Genomic DNA, 13,161 nt, shown 5'->3' on the forward strand with positions numbered 1-13,161 from the left:
AGAGATTGGCATTGTCATGGCTGTCGTGAACAGTTTTTAGCTAAATTGTCTCATAACCTTTGAATATAACAATTTGAACTTTGGAAGTTATAAAACAAGAAGGAAAAATGCTGCCAGTAGTTTGTGGTGGATTTTTCTGTAGTAAAAGTGGCAGATTATCTCTTTTTTCTTTTTTTTTTGAGTAGCCCTGAGGCTCTGAGGAGCTATAAATAAAAGGCCTTGCTGTCTCACTCATCATATACGATAACTTAAAAAATCCACTTGAATTTACTGACAGCACTTTTGGTCCATCAGCAAGGGAAAAGACCTGCCTCAGTAAAACTTGTTGGTGTCACCATCAATCTCTGGTGATTTTATTGGCAGCAAAAGTGGCCGACCAAAATATTTATTCATCAGAGAGAGAGTTCCGTTTAATGGCTTCGTTGAAAATAAGTGATCCAAACACATCGTACAATCATATATTTACTGAAGTATTGTTCCAATGCTTTACATTAAAGTGTAACATGTTAACATTTTCATCAGAGTAAATTAAGTGTTTCTGGGAAAAAAAAAAAAAAAAAACGAAAAAAGAAAAAGGAAACTCCCAGGAAAGGAATGCCATGTCAGACCTGAGATTGAAATATTTATCAGAAATACCGTGAGCAGAAATGTGTCAGCACTAGATGCCACAAACGTTTATGATTTAAACCATTGTAATAATGTATAAAGATCCATCCGGTGGTATGATAAGTGCTCATCTTGGGACACCGATTGCTGCTGATATTAAGTGTATTAGAATATCTGCTAGCCGGAAAGGTTTTCTGCTTGTAGAAATGTTCAGACCGCAGGTAAGAATCTTTCCACGACAAAATACCAAAATCAAGTGAGGACTAAAATACTTATTTGAGCTTATTTTGGTTACTGATTAGTTTTAAGATTTTTTTTGGGAAATCGCAGGCTAGCATAAAGAGTAAGGGAATGAAACTCGAAGCCTTTACATGCAGACAAAAGAATTTCTGACTTTGGCGCCCTCAAGGGGGAGAATCAAAAAAGACACCATGGCCAAGGTGATGTAAATGTGTAATAAGCCTGACGTTCTCAGCCCTCAGTATTCACCATGATTGTCTAAAATTTGTTACAATTATTTACTCAAAGGAGTTCGAAAACGTACTATAACCACATAAAGAGTCTACGGAGAGCGGCTGTAAAGTTGAAGAAATTAGTTCAAAGCTTCTATACCATTTACACTGAAGTATATGTGTCCAGTGCCTGACCACTGACCTCTGACCGAAGTAAAGCAAAAAGACAGATGAGTTCAGTTAAACATCCCAAAGAAAGGAGGCCGCGCTGCTTCTAAAAACAAGCAGTCAGTCAGAAAAATAAAACCAGGGCTGCACTCAATCCACTGCTGATTCAGGTCAGGCAAGGCACATGGTAAAATCCAGAACAAGCCCAAGCCCAAGTGATGTGTTAAAGATGTGGCAGCATCTGCGCTTTGTGCGAGGTGTTAGCTATCAGAAGTAGATGAAGATGTAGAAAAAAAAAAAAGAACTACACTGAATTCACAGAGCAGAACATGCTCACTTTGCCTCACACCATCACATACCGTCGAAACAATACTGAACAGGCAATTCAAGTAAAAACAATGACATTTAGAAATAACAGACAATCATAAAAGTTCCAGTTTAAGGGATTTAGGGAGTGATTTCCATACCTATGTGTGCCGTGTTGGGTTACCATGTGTGAGGCAATGATAAGGCAGTAGGGCACTGTTCTTCAAAAACCAGGAAAGGAGAGGCAGCCCCATCATACTGAGAGCAGCTGTTTTGATTATCTGTATAAGTCCTGCTGAGTTGCAAGGCATGTGTGCAGTGCCGGTGAAATCCTTGTCGCTGGTACATTCAGAGCTATTCAGACAAGAAGTTGTCATCCCACAGTCCAGTGGCCTACATTTTTCTACACAGTTGTGGATTTCCAACACATACCGCTCCCAGAATCCGTGACAACATAGATCTCAAAGCTTTTTTTCCCAACAGTTCAGTAAAGATGTTCTCCATTAATCAACCCCTGTCTGCCTCCCTCTTCAGACCCCACCCTACTTTCCGGAGGGCGGTTTCGTCAAATGTTTCCCTCCATTCCTACTGGTCATCATCGTATCTCTGAAGTGCGTCCTCCAGCTTGGCTGTGATCTTCTGAAAGAAGCTGATCTGCTGACGGAGATGATGCTGCATCTGCGAGCGGAAGTCCCGTACACGCGTGCGGTGGAAGTGTTGGATCTCGGCCAGTGTGGCGCAGGAAATAATGTTGCAGCGGTCGTGGAGCTCACCTTCCTGCTTCGGACAGTCTTTCACCTTAGTCAGCGCGCCTGGATGTGGGAGGGAAGGAGGAGAATGAGAAAGTCTGCCAGGTGTGAAATACATAGAAATTAAAATTGCTACAGGCAGTTAATGGGGATTATCCACGAAACTATAAATAAATAAACTTCACTAAACTAGACCACATTTTATTTAATTTTCAATCAAATAAAACAGAAGTGGCTCAAAATGACTGACATTAATAAGGAAAATACTAAGAATACAAATTTCAACAAAACAAAGTTCTCCCTTTTTGTGTATACAGAGGTGACAAAATTGAAACTGATTGTTTGCAATTCAAGACACTGGGAAATAAACAAATGTATTCTAATTTCTTGTTCGGTGTGAAATAACAAATATATCACTCTGGTGTCTGTATGCAAAATACACGACAAGATGTAATGTTTAAACTAACAGATTTCGAACTGCAAGGGGACTTGTTACTTCTCAACAGGGCCAGACCAGATGTTTTTCAGCCATTATGCTAAACTAACAGCTGGCTGTTGCTTCATTACAAACAATAGTGGTAGCAAGCTGCTGATCTAACTCTCCAGAAGAAAGTGACACAGTGTCAAAGCTACATTTTTAGAGGGTTATACATTTATGTAGGGGACGACTGTTTTCAAAAACATATTTTTTTTGTCATGTTCCGGTTTTTCTTATGACGTATATCATACCTTATGGAAAAAGTCATATTGCTTGGCTATCTGAGCACTACAACTTTCAGAATGCTACCAAAAAGTTGTTTAACTTTGATTAATAAAGGGACACTGTCCAAAGGCATTTATCTGGCAGTATGGAGGGTACAGGATGCGACTTTAGTTTTTCTGAAATTTCAGCTGAAATTAATGCTAGACATGGTATTTAGTCAGCTACCCAAAAGTGACACCAGGAATTTAGAAAGAAGTTCGAAGGAAAGAGGAAATGAAAAGGGCACAAGCCAGCAAAAGCTTAAACCCAAATAGTAAGATGTAAGAGGTGGATGACATCCAAATTCTCCTGATCTTCTGTCTGATCTTCACTTTTTGTTTTTCCTTTTCTTTTTTAGATGAGCTACACACTGCATGCTGTTTTCCAGGTTGCTTTTCACTGGTTTCCCAGCACCAATTCTGACTCACAAAGTCTAGTTAATGTGACTGGGTAAGTAGTAGAGTGGCCTATCTAAAACACATGAAGAGGAACTTAATGTGATGCTCTTTTACATCACAGCATGTGGAGGAAATGATGAGTGACTCTCCTTCCTTCTCTTCTTGACCTACTCACTGTTACACACATAGTGGCACCGGCACACTACTGAACTGAAATCAACTTGGACTTTGCTCCCTTTATCTGCCGAGATGATTATGGATCTGTAATCTGAACCCTTGTACTGTGGGAAACTTGTGCAGCTTTGACCCCCCCCCCCCTCGAAAAACGCATTCACATGCACACACACACAAACCCCCTCCCCTCTTCCTCCTACTTCTCTTCAACCACCAGGAGGAAGGAGGAAAAGAGAGGAAGAAAAGAGGAGGAGGGGGAGCTAATCCTGAAGCTGCTCCATTTTGCATTCCTGCAGTCCCAGGGCAACACAGGACATGAGGCCCAGGAATCTCCGTTCATTCAAATCAGATGTAGACTTTGGACCTCACAGACAGAACTAACAGAGATGGACCATACTGTACGAAAACATGTAGGTCGAAAAAAGCTGTCCGTATCAGCAGCTTTTGCAGGTTGCTCAGCAGCTTTTATGCACTTATGTGTTGCCGCGTCTTTGCACCGTGGTTGCTATCGGAGAAACTGTTCGGCCCTATGTGCGATAGATGAAGAATTTGTGGAATGTGAGCCTGCTGAGAGAAGAATGAAAGTTAATGTCTTTGAAAATATAAAACTCTTGGAGTCTGGTTTCATTTGATGTGCTGAGTCAAAAAGAGTGCAATCCAATTGTTTATTTTTAGCTCTCTCCTAATGAGGGCCCTTCATCAAATCAACTGTTATGGAAACTGTGGCTAAACCAGCTGTCTTTTGTTAAAGATAGCCATTTTACAACCATGGCAGCAGTGCACTGTTTGCATTGTGGGCACATGCTCATGGGTGTTACTCAGCAGACTCGCGTATCACAGCAGAGGTGGATTACTCACAGTCTGTGCTTTCATCTCTCAGCCTGGACTGAAATCTAAAGCAATGGCCCTCCTTGTATAGTTAATTTAAATTTATTTATTTATTTATTTAAATTAAATCTGTTTCGGTCTTTTTCTGTAAGTGGTAGGATTTCGACTTTTAACAGAGTTCGACTGAATTTGGCAGAGTTGGGAAAACAAATGATAAGCTTTGACTGTGGAGCCAAGGTTTCTTTATTTTTTCTTAAGTTAAAATAGAAAAAAAAAATGAAATAAGCAATTGAGAGAAAGACTGCTCTTCCTCTTCCTACCCTGAGGTTTCCCTGAAGTGAAAACTGTACTGACGCCACGAGTGATGACAGTACTTTGTGTCATACTCTGTGAAGGCAGAAATTATGCACAACATGTGAAGTAATTGCAAATCAGTTTCCCACGTTTGGGGTCAGTTTCCTGGATTAAAACAAAGCTGTGATGAATTACTTTAACTTAGTAAAACAATACTCAATATTCATTTCACATAAGATCAGAAATCACCGATTTCAAATAGTTGGAACATTGTCTTTGAAGCGAGGGGGATGCTGGAGTTGTTTGAGGTTTGTGTTCATTGCGGGACAAAAAAACAAAACAATCTGCTATGTGTCAATCAGAAAGTGGGCGAAGTCATGTCATTCTAAGAGACCATTGGGATTCAGACAGTGTTTCCATAGTTCAGGGCTGTGATTGTATCTAAAGAACAGGGCTCAGCGGACTATAGAAACGGTGCCTCTAGGCTTGGCAAACGTCAGGACTTTGCGTGCCAGGAGCAACTCCCTCCTCCCAACCTGCAGGGAACTAACAAGCTAACTCCTTTGCAAGTCCTTTGTACACGACTGTGAAAGTGTGTTTTTTGAAATGAGCGACTACAAGCTCTCAGAGTACCCGGAGCGTTACAATGGACTGGCCAAAGGTTTCAGTTTTCGACCCAGATTGACACAATTCAGTAACTGAAAACAGATGTTGCCCTTGGTTAGGAAACAGAATCAGGATCTTTGTCTGTTCACTGCCTTTATATTGACATGATTAATAGATAGGGAGGCTGCAAGCTGGATAGTTTCTAGGAGCATCATTAATTATTTCTTTTAGTGCAACTTAAATCACTGAATCTGTGAGTTTTTTGTTTTTGCTTTTTTTTTCTGCCTGCTGCATGGGAACCAAAAGTGAGAGGCCTTGGATCTAAATTGCTCATGTCTCTAATCCTCCACCCTACAGAGGCATCTATGAGCAACAGCCCTGACCACTCAGTCCCTTCCACCTCCACTGTGAAGCTAACTTCTCAAGCAGAGGAATGTGCTTTGTCTTGCATCTGGTTAATTTCTTTCAAGAGAGATTTAATGCATTGCTTCTGTCATGAGTTAACTTGCTTTGCATTCTTCTGTCAATGCTGGCACGCAACAATGCTCATTACTTTCTCCCCACAAGGTTTTGTCCTGCGAATCCGCTCACTGACATTAAAGCAAATTCTTTCATTTGGCTCCCAATTGAACACACGCTCACATGCACACACTGTCTCACCTTTCTGTACATGGATGATGTCTGGAAAATTGGCCAGATGTCCTCTGTAGAGGTCCAGCAGGTCAGAAATGGGATCCAAGTCTTGGCGTGGCTGCTCGACAAAATATTCTCCGATTGCCTCGTAGGCCTCGCCAGTGTAGGCAATGGCCTTGTTCAGGCCTGCTGAATAGGCCTGCTGGTCGAGCTCAAATGACTGCGCCAGGAGTTTGAAGGACTGTCCCACTTTCTGGTACTCCTTCTTGAAGCCTGATATCTGTTTTCGGGCAAACTCATTGATGGTGGTGTTCACAACAACAATGTTCTCATCCATTCTCTTGGTGAAGGTTTTGAAGCCTTCAATTTTACTTTCAACCTCCTGGAGGTCCAGGGGGACTGCAGGCGTGCTGATGGAGAAGTGTGGGGGGAGAAGAGTCGGTTTGTGATTTCAGTTTAATTCACACATTTGACCCATCTTTTAATTGGCACAAAGATGTGATGAACTCTCTTTTATCAGACACGCCCAGCGTTCAAAGACTTCATTTACAGCACACTGAAACAAGGGCAACTGATAAGAACGTCTTGCCAGAAGGCGTAATGCTTCATTACTTTTATACCACAAGAAATAACTGGAACACCTGAATCATAACTATGATGTCATTCAACACCACAAACCTGATTTCTACATTTTTGGCAAACACACAATAAAAACAGGATATTCAGTGCTTCATAAAGGTAGGCTTTTTCTGCAGGCCAATTCAAGAGGGCTAAATTATACTGCTCAATGTTTTTGCATACACTCTTTTCCTCAGGTGCCATCCTGTCCCCACACATCCATGCTCCTACCTGATTGTGAGGAAGAAGTTGGCACCGACCAACTCGTCCCTCTCTGCCTTCCTCTTGCCTTGTTTCCATGCTTTCTCATCTGCCCCACATGTTAGGAAATGCTGGAAAACATCACAACGGGCCAAAACAGGGTGGCTGGTCATGTGATTCATCCACCAGATCAGCCCCTTTCTCCTCTTGGAGATGAAGTCCTCCTCAAAGCGTCCGGTTGCCTGCTTCTCCGGCAGATGGGGGACCGAGATGACAGGGAAGCGCTCCACAAGGCGAGCGTACAGCCAGTCGAAGTGTTTATACCTGCATGGTTTGGGGGAAAAGAAAATTTGAGTAAAATTTGTAGGAAAAGCAAAATGCTAAACTTTCTCTCTGTGGGATCACATGGAAACTGAAATTTAAGAGAGCACGTCATTGTTTGAAATGACAGAACTGCTGACAGGGAAACAATGTGAAATGTGCAGAGGGAATATCTGAGTGGAAAGGAGAGATTTCTGAGGACTCCAGAGGGCAAAAGACCCGTAAATCAGTTCTGTTTTTGCTATTCTGTGGGAATAATTGTGGCCACAGGAAGAACCAAAGAAACATTCAGTTTACCAGTAAGGGGGCTGAGGGATCCGGTGGAGAAATAAACCAGGGAAAAGGAAGAAGAAGAGTAGGAGAGCTTGTACCTGCGGTTAACTTGTATATTTGTGTGCGTTGGGGTCAGGCCATAGGACATGTAGCTCTTCATGCCTTTAAACTTGGTCTGCTTGGTGGGGTCATCGATGGTGCACGTGAATGGGTAGGGATCCTCCTGCCACTCGGGCCCATGCTTGTCCATCACCACACAAATCCTGTCCCCATCCTTCACGAAAGCAGAGGCCTCCCCGAGCAGGAAGGCCTCACCCCCGGACTTGACGAAGGTGGAGAATCTGTTGAGGTTCCTCCCCACAGTGGCCGAGCTCTTGGCGTGCTGCTGATGCTGCTGGGAGCTCCCCCGGCGTGCAGGCAGTGAGGTGGTCACCGGGTACAAGGGTGGGGTGGTGCCCAGACCCTGAGGCGCATTGGCAGCAGGAGAGCTGTCATCCCAGTCGTCGTCCCAGTCGTCATCACTGCCCTGACTGGTGTGGAAGCTGCCTCCACCGCTGCCACTGCTGCTGGCTCCGAGCCCCCTTTGAGAATGGGAGTCAGAGGACGCAAAGGAGGTCTGGCCGGTAGGTAGGGCTTTGCTTTTGGGTGAGGAGAAGCCATTGTTAGAGCTGGAGGCGCTGTGGTCCTTGATGATCTCCACATAGGAGGCAGGGAAGAGGCCAGCCTCCCCCTTGCTGTTCTCCCCCTCCAGCCAGCCCTCCAGCTCCTCCTCACTGAACAGAGTCACCAGCTCATTCTCTGTTATGGAGATCTCCCCTGGGTTTTCAGAGTGGAAGTCGTACAACACTCTGGCCTTTAACGCCATAACTTAACTCTTTGTTTTTTCTGCTTCTGTCCTGTTTGTCACAGCAGTTCCTTCAAGAACTGGCTTTTCTTAAACCATGAAGGTCTCTGTGGGGCTTGAATGAGATTTAAATGATGCAGTGACAATTTTCTTCCACTGTAGCCGCCCCCCCACCACCCCCCAGAGAAAGGAATCAAAAATAAATTAAAAAATAAATTAATTTAAAAAAAGAGAAATAAAACTGAAAAAAAAGGAGAAAAGGTCTAATGTTCGGGATCCGTGTTTCAAGGAACAAGTAGAGAAACACAACCTTGTATCCGACACCCACCTCCTCTCTCTCCGCTCCTCTTTGCGGGTTCAAATATCATTTGTTTCCACACAGAACTTGATCCAAGTCGGAGAACTGCAGATGGAGGCCAGAATAGTTTGTCTTTTCGGCAGGAGGGGACGCCGGTCACAGTTTCAGGTGGAGGAACTTGCAGCAGCTTTATATCTCCAGATAAGAGCCGAGTAAAGTCCCACTTTTTTCCTCCTCTGGCCGAGATGCTCGGAAGTTAACGCAGCAGTACTAACACGTAGTAGACTGGCTGACTAACGGAGGGTGGAGCCAGGAGCAAGTTCAGTCAAGTCACTGAAGCCAGACATGGAAAAATGTCCCATAAAGAAACATTTACAGCTCCATTGCCGCAGAGTCTGCCGTGAGCTGAGAAATGCATTACACGGTTACGCAATATGCAGATATGCCACAAAAGCAGCAGCTCTCTGTGAGTAATCGGAACGTTTCCTGCATGAACACCAAATTAAAAATGCCCCACTAAAGTAAACGGGGTGACACCTCACATGTCCTGGACTGCACATACACTAAAAAAATAGACTGTGAAGTGGAAAACATTTGTGTTTCACCACTACAATATTTCCACTCTCACGCGGTCTGGAGTTTTCAATAAAGGTGGAGCGGATGCCATTTTAATTTCCAGATACTGCAACTGTAACACAAAAACCCAAATTATTATTCGATATAGAGTATTTGGCTATGATTGAAAATATAATGGAAGATTTCTTTAGTCGTGTTTCTATGTAGCGTGATTTTAGGAAAAAATGCTTTTATTTTATATAGTAGTTGTTTTTTTTTTGGGGGGGTTTTTTTTTGTTTTTTTTGATTTAACAAATCAACAAATGACTTTAACATAACAGAGAATGGACTAATGCAACGCAAATATTACATGATGTTCTGCCAAACAAGTAAACTGAAAATGCTATTTAATGAAATGCTGTACACACTTTCATTGTCCTTAGAGAGACAGTGATTCTTAAATGTTAATATGTATACTTGTTTTTGCACATATAGCACACCTCAGCAAGAAAGTAATATATTTTAAGATTGAACACATGCAAGTGCCAACATGGTCCAGTTTCCACTGAGTTGAAAAGGGGTCCATAAAGTCATTCTCGCCCACAACAGCACATTTGCTTGTTCCCTGTCAACAGTATTTCCTGTATTTTCTCTCCTTCCTTGAACACAAGCTGCCTCCCACCATTCAGACCATCTTCAGTTTATTTGCACTGGAGGTTTGAATTTTCCTTATCACAGGCAGAAGTGGCATGTTGGTCCACAAGCAGCTTCAAACGACCACATTTCTAGAGCTATTTTCATTGTGGATATTATTTTGTGATTCTCTTACCTGTTTTCAGAAGAAATAAATTGGTAATATCATTTCGATTTCTTTTGCACTTCTCCAGCACAACCAGTAGAGGTGAGTATAGATCCCAGAGTGAGAGGAGAACACAGTTCCTCCTCCTGACCAGCTGGTGGCAGTAAAATAACCTTCACATTAGAGTGTGCTGATGTTAAACCTTCCAGACAAAGACTGATGTAATTAAAAAAGAGAAGGCTGCTGGACGTGATGGTGACATTCATGATGTTTGATCAAACGTTATGCAGGTCTGCAGGACACATCAGCCGCCTCAGTGAGGACTGATGGCTGGATGAGGAACATGTGATGGTGTGAAAACAGAGGTTTTCCTCTGTGACATTAGAGCAGGTAATGGTATGAGGCATGGTAATGGTCTTTGGGGGGGGGGGGGGCTTTGTTCTAGTCTGTGGATGCGATGATGGACGGCCTGTCCTCGGTGGGGGTTTGATTGATTACAGTGAGAGTTGAAGCTGCACAGTTCACTGCACATGCGTAATAAAGAAAGACTGAGGAGAGGACAAAAAAAAATCAGAGATTTTAAAATACTTCATTTTGTTTTCTATTACACCTTCATGTTTCATGTAACTGTACAAAGGTTCAATAAAATTGACTAACAAATAATTGATACGTGTGTTACTGTAATGTTAATCATTGTTTTTTTTTTGCCTCTAGAATCAGCAAAATTCTTGTTTCACGATCACTAACTCCTTTACAAAAGAATATTGCAGCATTGATATTAAAATAGTTTGGTTTTAAATTTTTATTATTATTATTTATTTTTTTAACTTCAAAGAGATGTTAATTCATTGTAAATGTGCATCCATCCCAAAGAGGCAATACCAAAAGGTTAACAGTAAAAAATGTGGATAGAATTGTCTCAACTGAATTGAAATAAGAGCCACAATTTAATTGCATCTTCATTGATGGACAGGAGTAATGACTAAAGCCTAAAAAATGTACCCAAAACATTTTAAAATACAAGAAGCACACCACCTGTGGTTGGTGGTTGAACCAAGTCGTTGAAGTCCCGGACCATTATTCTGAATAAATTTGGTTTATTGAAACATTACAATAAGTCAAGGTATCATCCACTATTTACCACAGTGACTGTATTTTCACTAAAAAAATGTAAAGAAAATTGTATGATAATTTTAAGTGATAACCTTGTAGTCCATGGCATTATTACAAGAGCCTGCTAAGTCAGGTTGCATGAACAAACCGAAAAAAATTGCAGATAATTCAACTCAAATTGGATCACCGACATGGATGTTTACTGGAGTTTGATGTAACACCATATAAAGTTGTGTAAACACCAAAACAGTCCTGATGAAGTTATTCGTGTTTGGGCCATATAGCATGATGGACACTATTGTTTCTCTTTTTGCTGTAGGTTTCTAACATGTCTGACCTGGTTCAGACCACCTCTGACAGCCTCTGCAAACTTGTCCGTTGGGCTCACAGTCACGGCACCATCTGCCACCTCATCCCCAGTCTGCAGCACCTTGCCCGGGGTTCTTATGCAAACCTGCTAAAACCAGAACCCGGCCGCCACGGCCGCACGGCCCCCGTGGCCATTTGGAGCTGTGGCGCCGGACACGCATACCACTGGCTGCTAAATGACCATAGCAACACCTGGGGAGGCTCAGGGAATACCAGCCAGGGGCAGAGGTTTGTTGGAGGGCGTCCACACAATAAGGTAGAGGCTACCCTTGTCTTACGACCCGTAATTCCTGATATGTGAAATGATTTCTAAACTGAATAATTAAAAAGCAAATCCAACATTTTGATTAAGAGTTACAGCCTACACAACTTATTACAGTACATGAGTATTACAGACTCATCCTGCTCCTTCTCTTTGCAACCAGCGATGTCCAATTTATACAAGAATTTAAAATATAGAAATCTGAAAAATACAAATCAGTTGTATTCTCCAAATCTGAGGAGAAAAGACAAAATCTTTGGTCACATTCACAAAGGCGTGGTGTTACCAATACTAACTTAACTGAATTTCTCCTGTCATTAGATTAGTTGACTGCCCCTTTAAGTTTTCTAATTATGTACACTGAGCTCTCAGTATGTTAAATTAAGTTTGTGAGGGTCCAGATCGCAATGTTAATGGGAAATCAGTCTTTACTTTTAATCCCATGTCAGCTCTCTGTCTCTCTCACCTTTCAGGTGGCAGTGAGGACATCATGCGACCTTTCCTGCAGTGAAGCAGCATCAGAGGGGGAGGGAGAGTTCAGCAACCAGCAGTTTGATAGCCCTGGATGTGATTCTTCAGCCACAGATGAGGACTGCGACTACGAGCCGCTCCTATCCAGAAAAAGAGACTGTGCTCCGGGTAGAGGGGTGGCAGCGAAGAAGGTGAAGCAGGAAGGGGTGTCATCGGAGGAATATGACTCTGTCGCTAGCACAGGGCCAGCAGAGACGGACCCTGTCAACTTCTCACTGGCTGGTCAGGCAACTCAGTTCGCTCACATGCTGTTGACCAACAAGCCCATCCCACCCTGCCCTCAGTCCCAGCATGGTAACTGTCTGGGGTGTGAGGCATCAGTGGACCCAGAGATGGAGCTGCTGGATGGAAGCAGCTGTACAAAAGAAACCACAGAAAAAGCTGAGAGGTGCAGCTCTGCCACAGGGACCACAGAGAAGAATGCAGGTAGAGCTGTGAAGTGGATTAGAAAAATCAGTACAGCCTGGATCTAAGTGTGATGATCCAAATATAAAGTTGTTGTGTGCAAAACAATGTGCATCCAACTGTGTTGCTTTCTGTTGTATTTGTGTGTGATAAGCTGCAGGCAGCCAAAGTGAGCTGGAGAAACTGCGAGCATTACTTTGTGCAGAGCGAAGCCGCAACCTTAAGATGACGGAGGTGATCTCCAGTCTGAAGCAGGACAAAGAGCTGCTGCAGCATGAGCTCACTAAGAAGGCCAAACTCATCTGTGACTTCCTGCAGGACAAACTGCAGCCAGGTAGCAGTTTGTTGGCACAAAGAAATCTGGTGTCTTTTAATGTGGCAACCTTCATGCAAAAGTGATGTGATAAAAACACAAAGTAGCTGTAAACAGTAATAAAAGAAGAGGGTAGATGACACCAATAAAAGTACGATAGGTAAAATAAATTATTACCATTGGTCAACAGGACATTATTAATGGAGGTCGCCAGTCCATCACAGGGCCAACACACAAAGACTAACAACCACTCACACTCAGACCTAGACAATTTAGAGTCACCAGTTAGCCCAAACATGCATG

General features: G+C 42.7%; 1 protein-coding gene across 1 annotated transcript; it reads right to left on the reverse strand.

The window, feature by feature from the left end:
* Positions 1-451: 451 nt before the first annotated feature.
* On the reverse strand, positions 452-8,894 carry LOC115052453 (sorting nexin-18-like). Its single transcript, XM_029516560.1, has 4 exons — positions 7,468-8,894; positions 6,806-7,099; positions 5,984-6,366; positions 452-2,344 (listed from the first exon to the last, which is right to left on the reverse strand). Exons 1-4 carry the CDS (start codon positions 8,232-8,234, stop codon positions 2,118-2,120), a joined length of 1,671 nt encoding a protein of 556 aa, XP_029372420.1. The 5' UTR covers positions 8,235-8,894; the 3' UTR covers positions 452-2,117.
* Between the last annotated feature and the right edge of the window lie 4,267 nt (positions 8,895-13,161).

The sequence above is a fragment of the Echeneis naucrates genome, chromosome 12 (assembly GCF_900963305.1).
Source record: "Echeneis naucrates chromosome 12, fEcheNa1.1, whole genome shotgun sequence".
Taxonomy (NCBI): Eukaryota; Metazoa; Chordata; class Actinopteri; order Carangiformes; family Echeneidae; genus Echeneis; species Echeneis naucrates.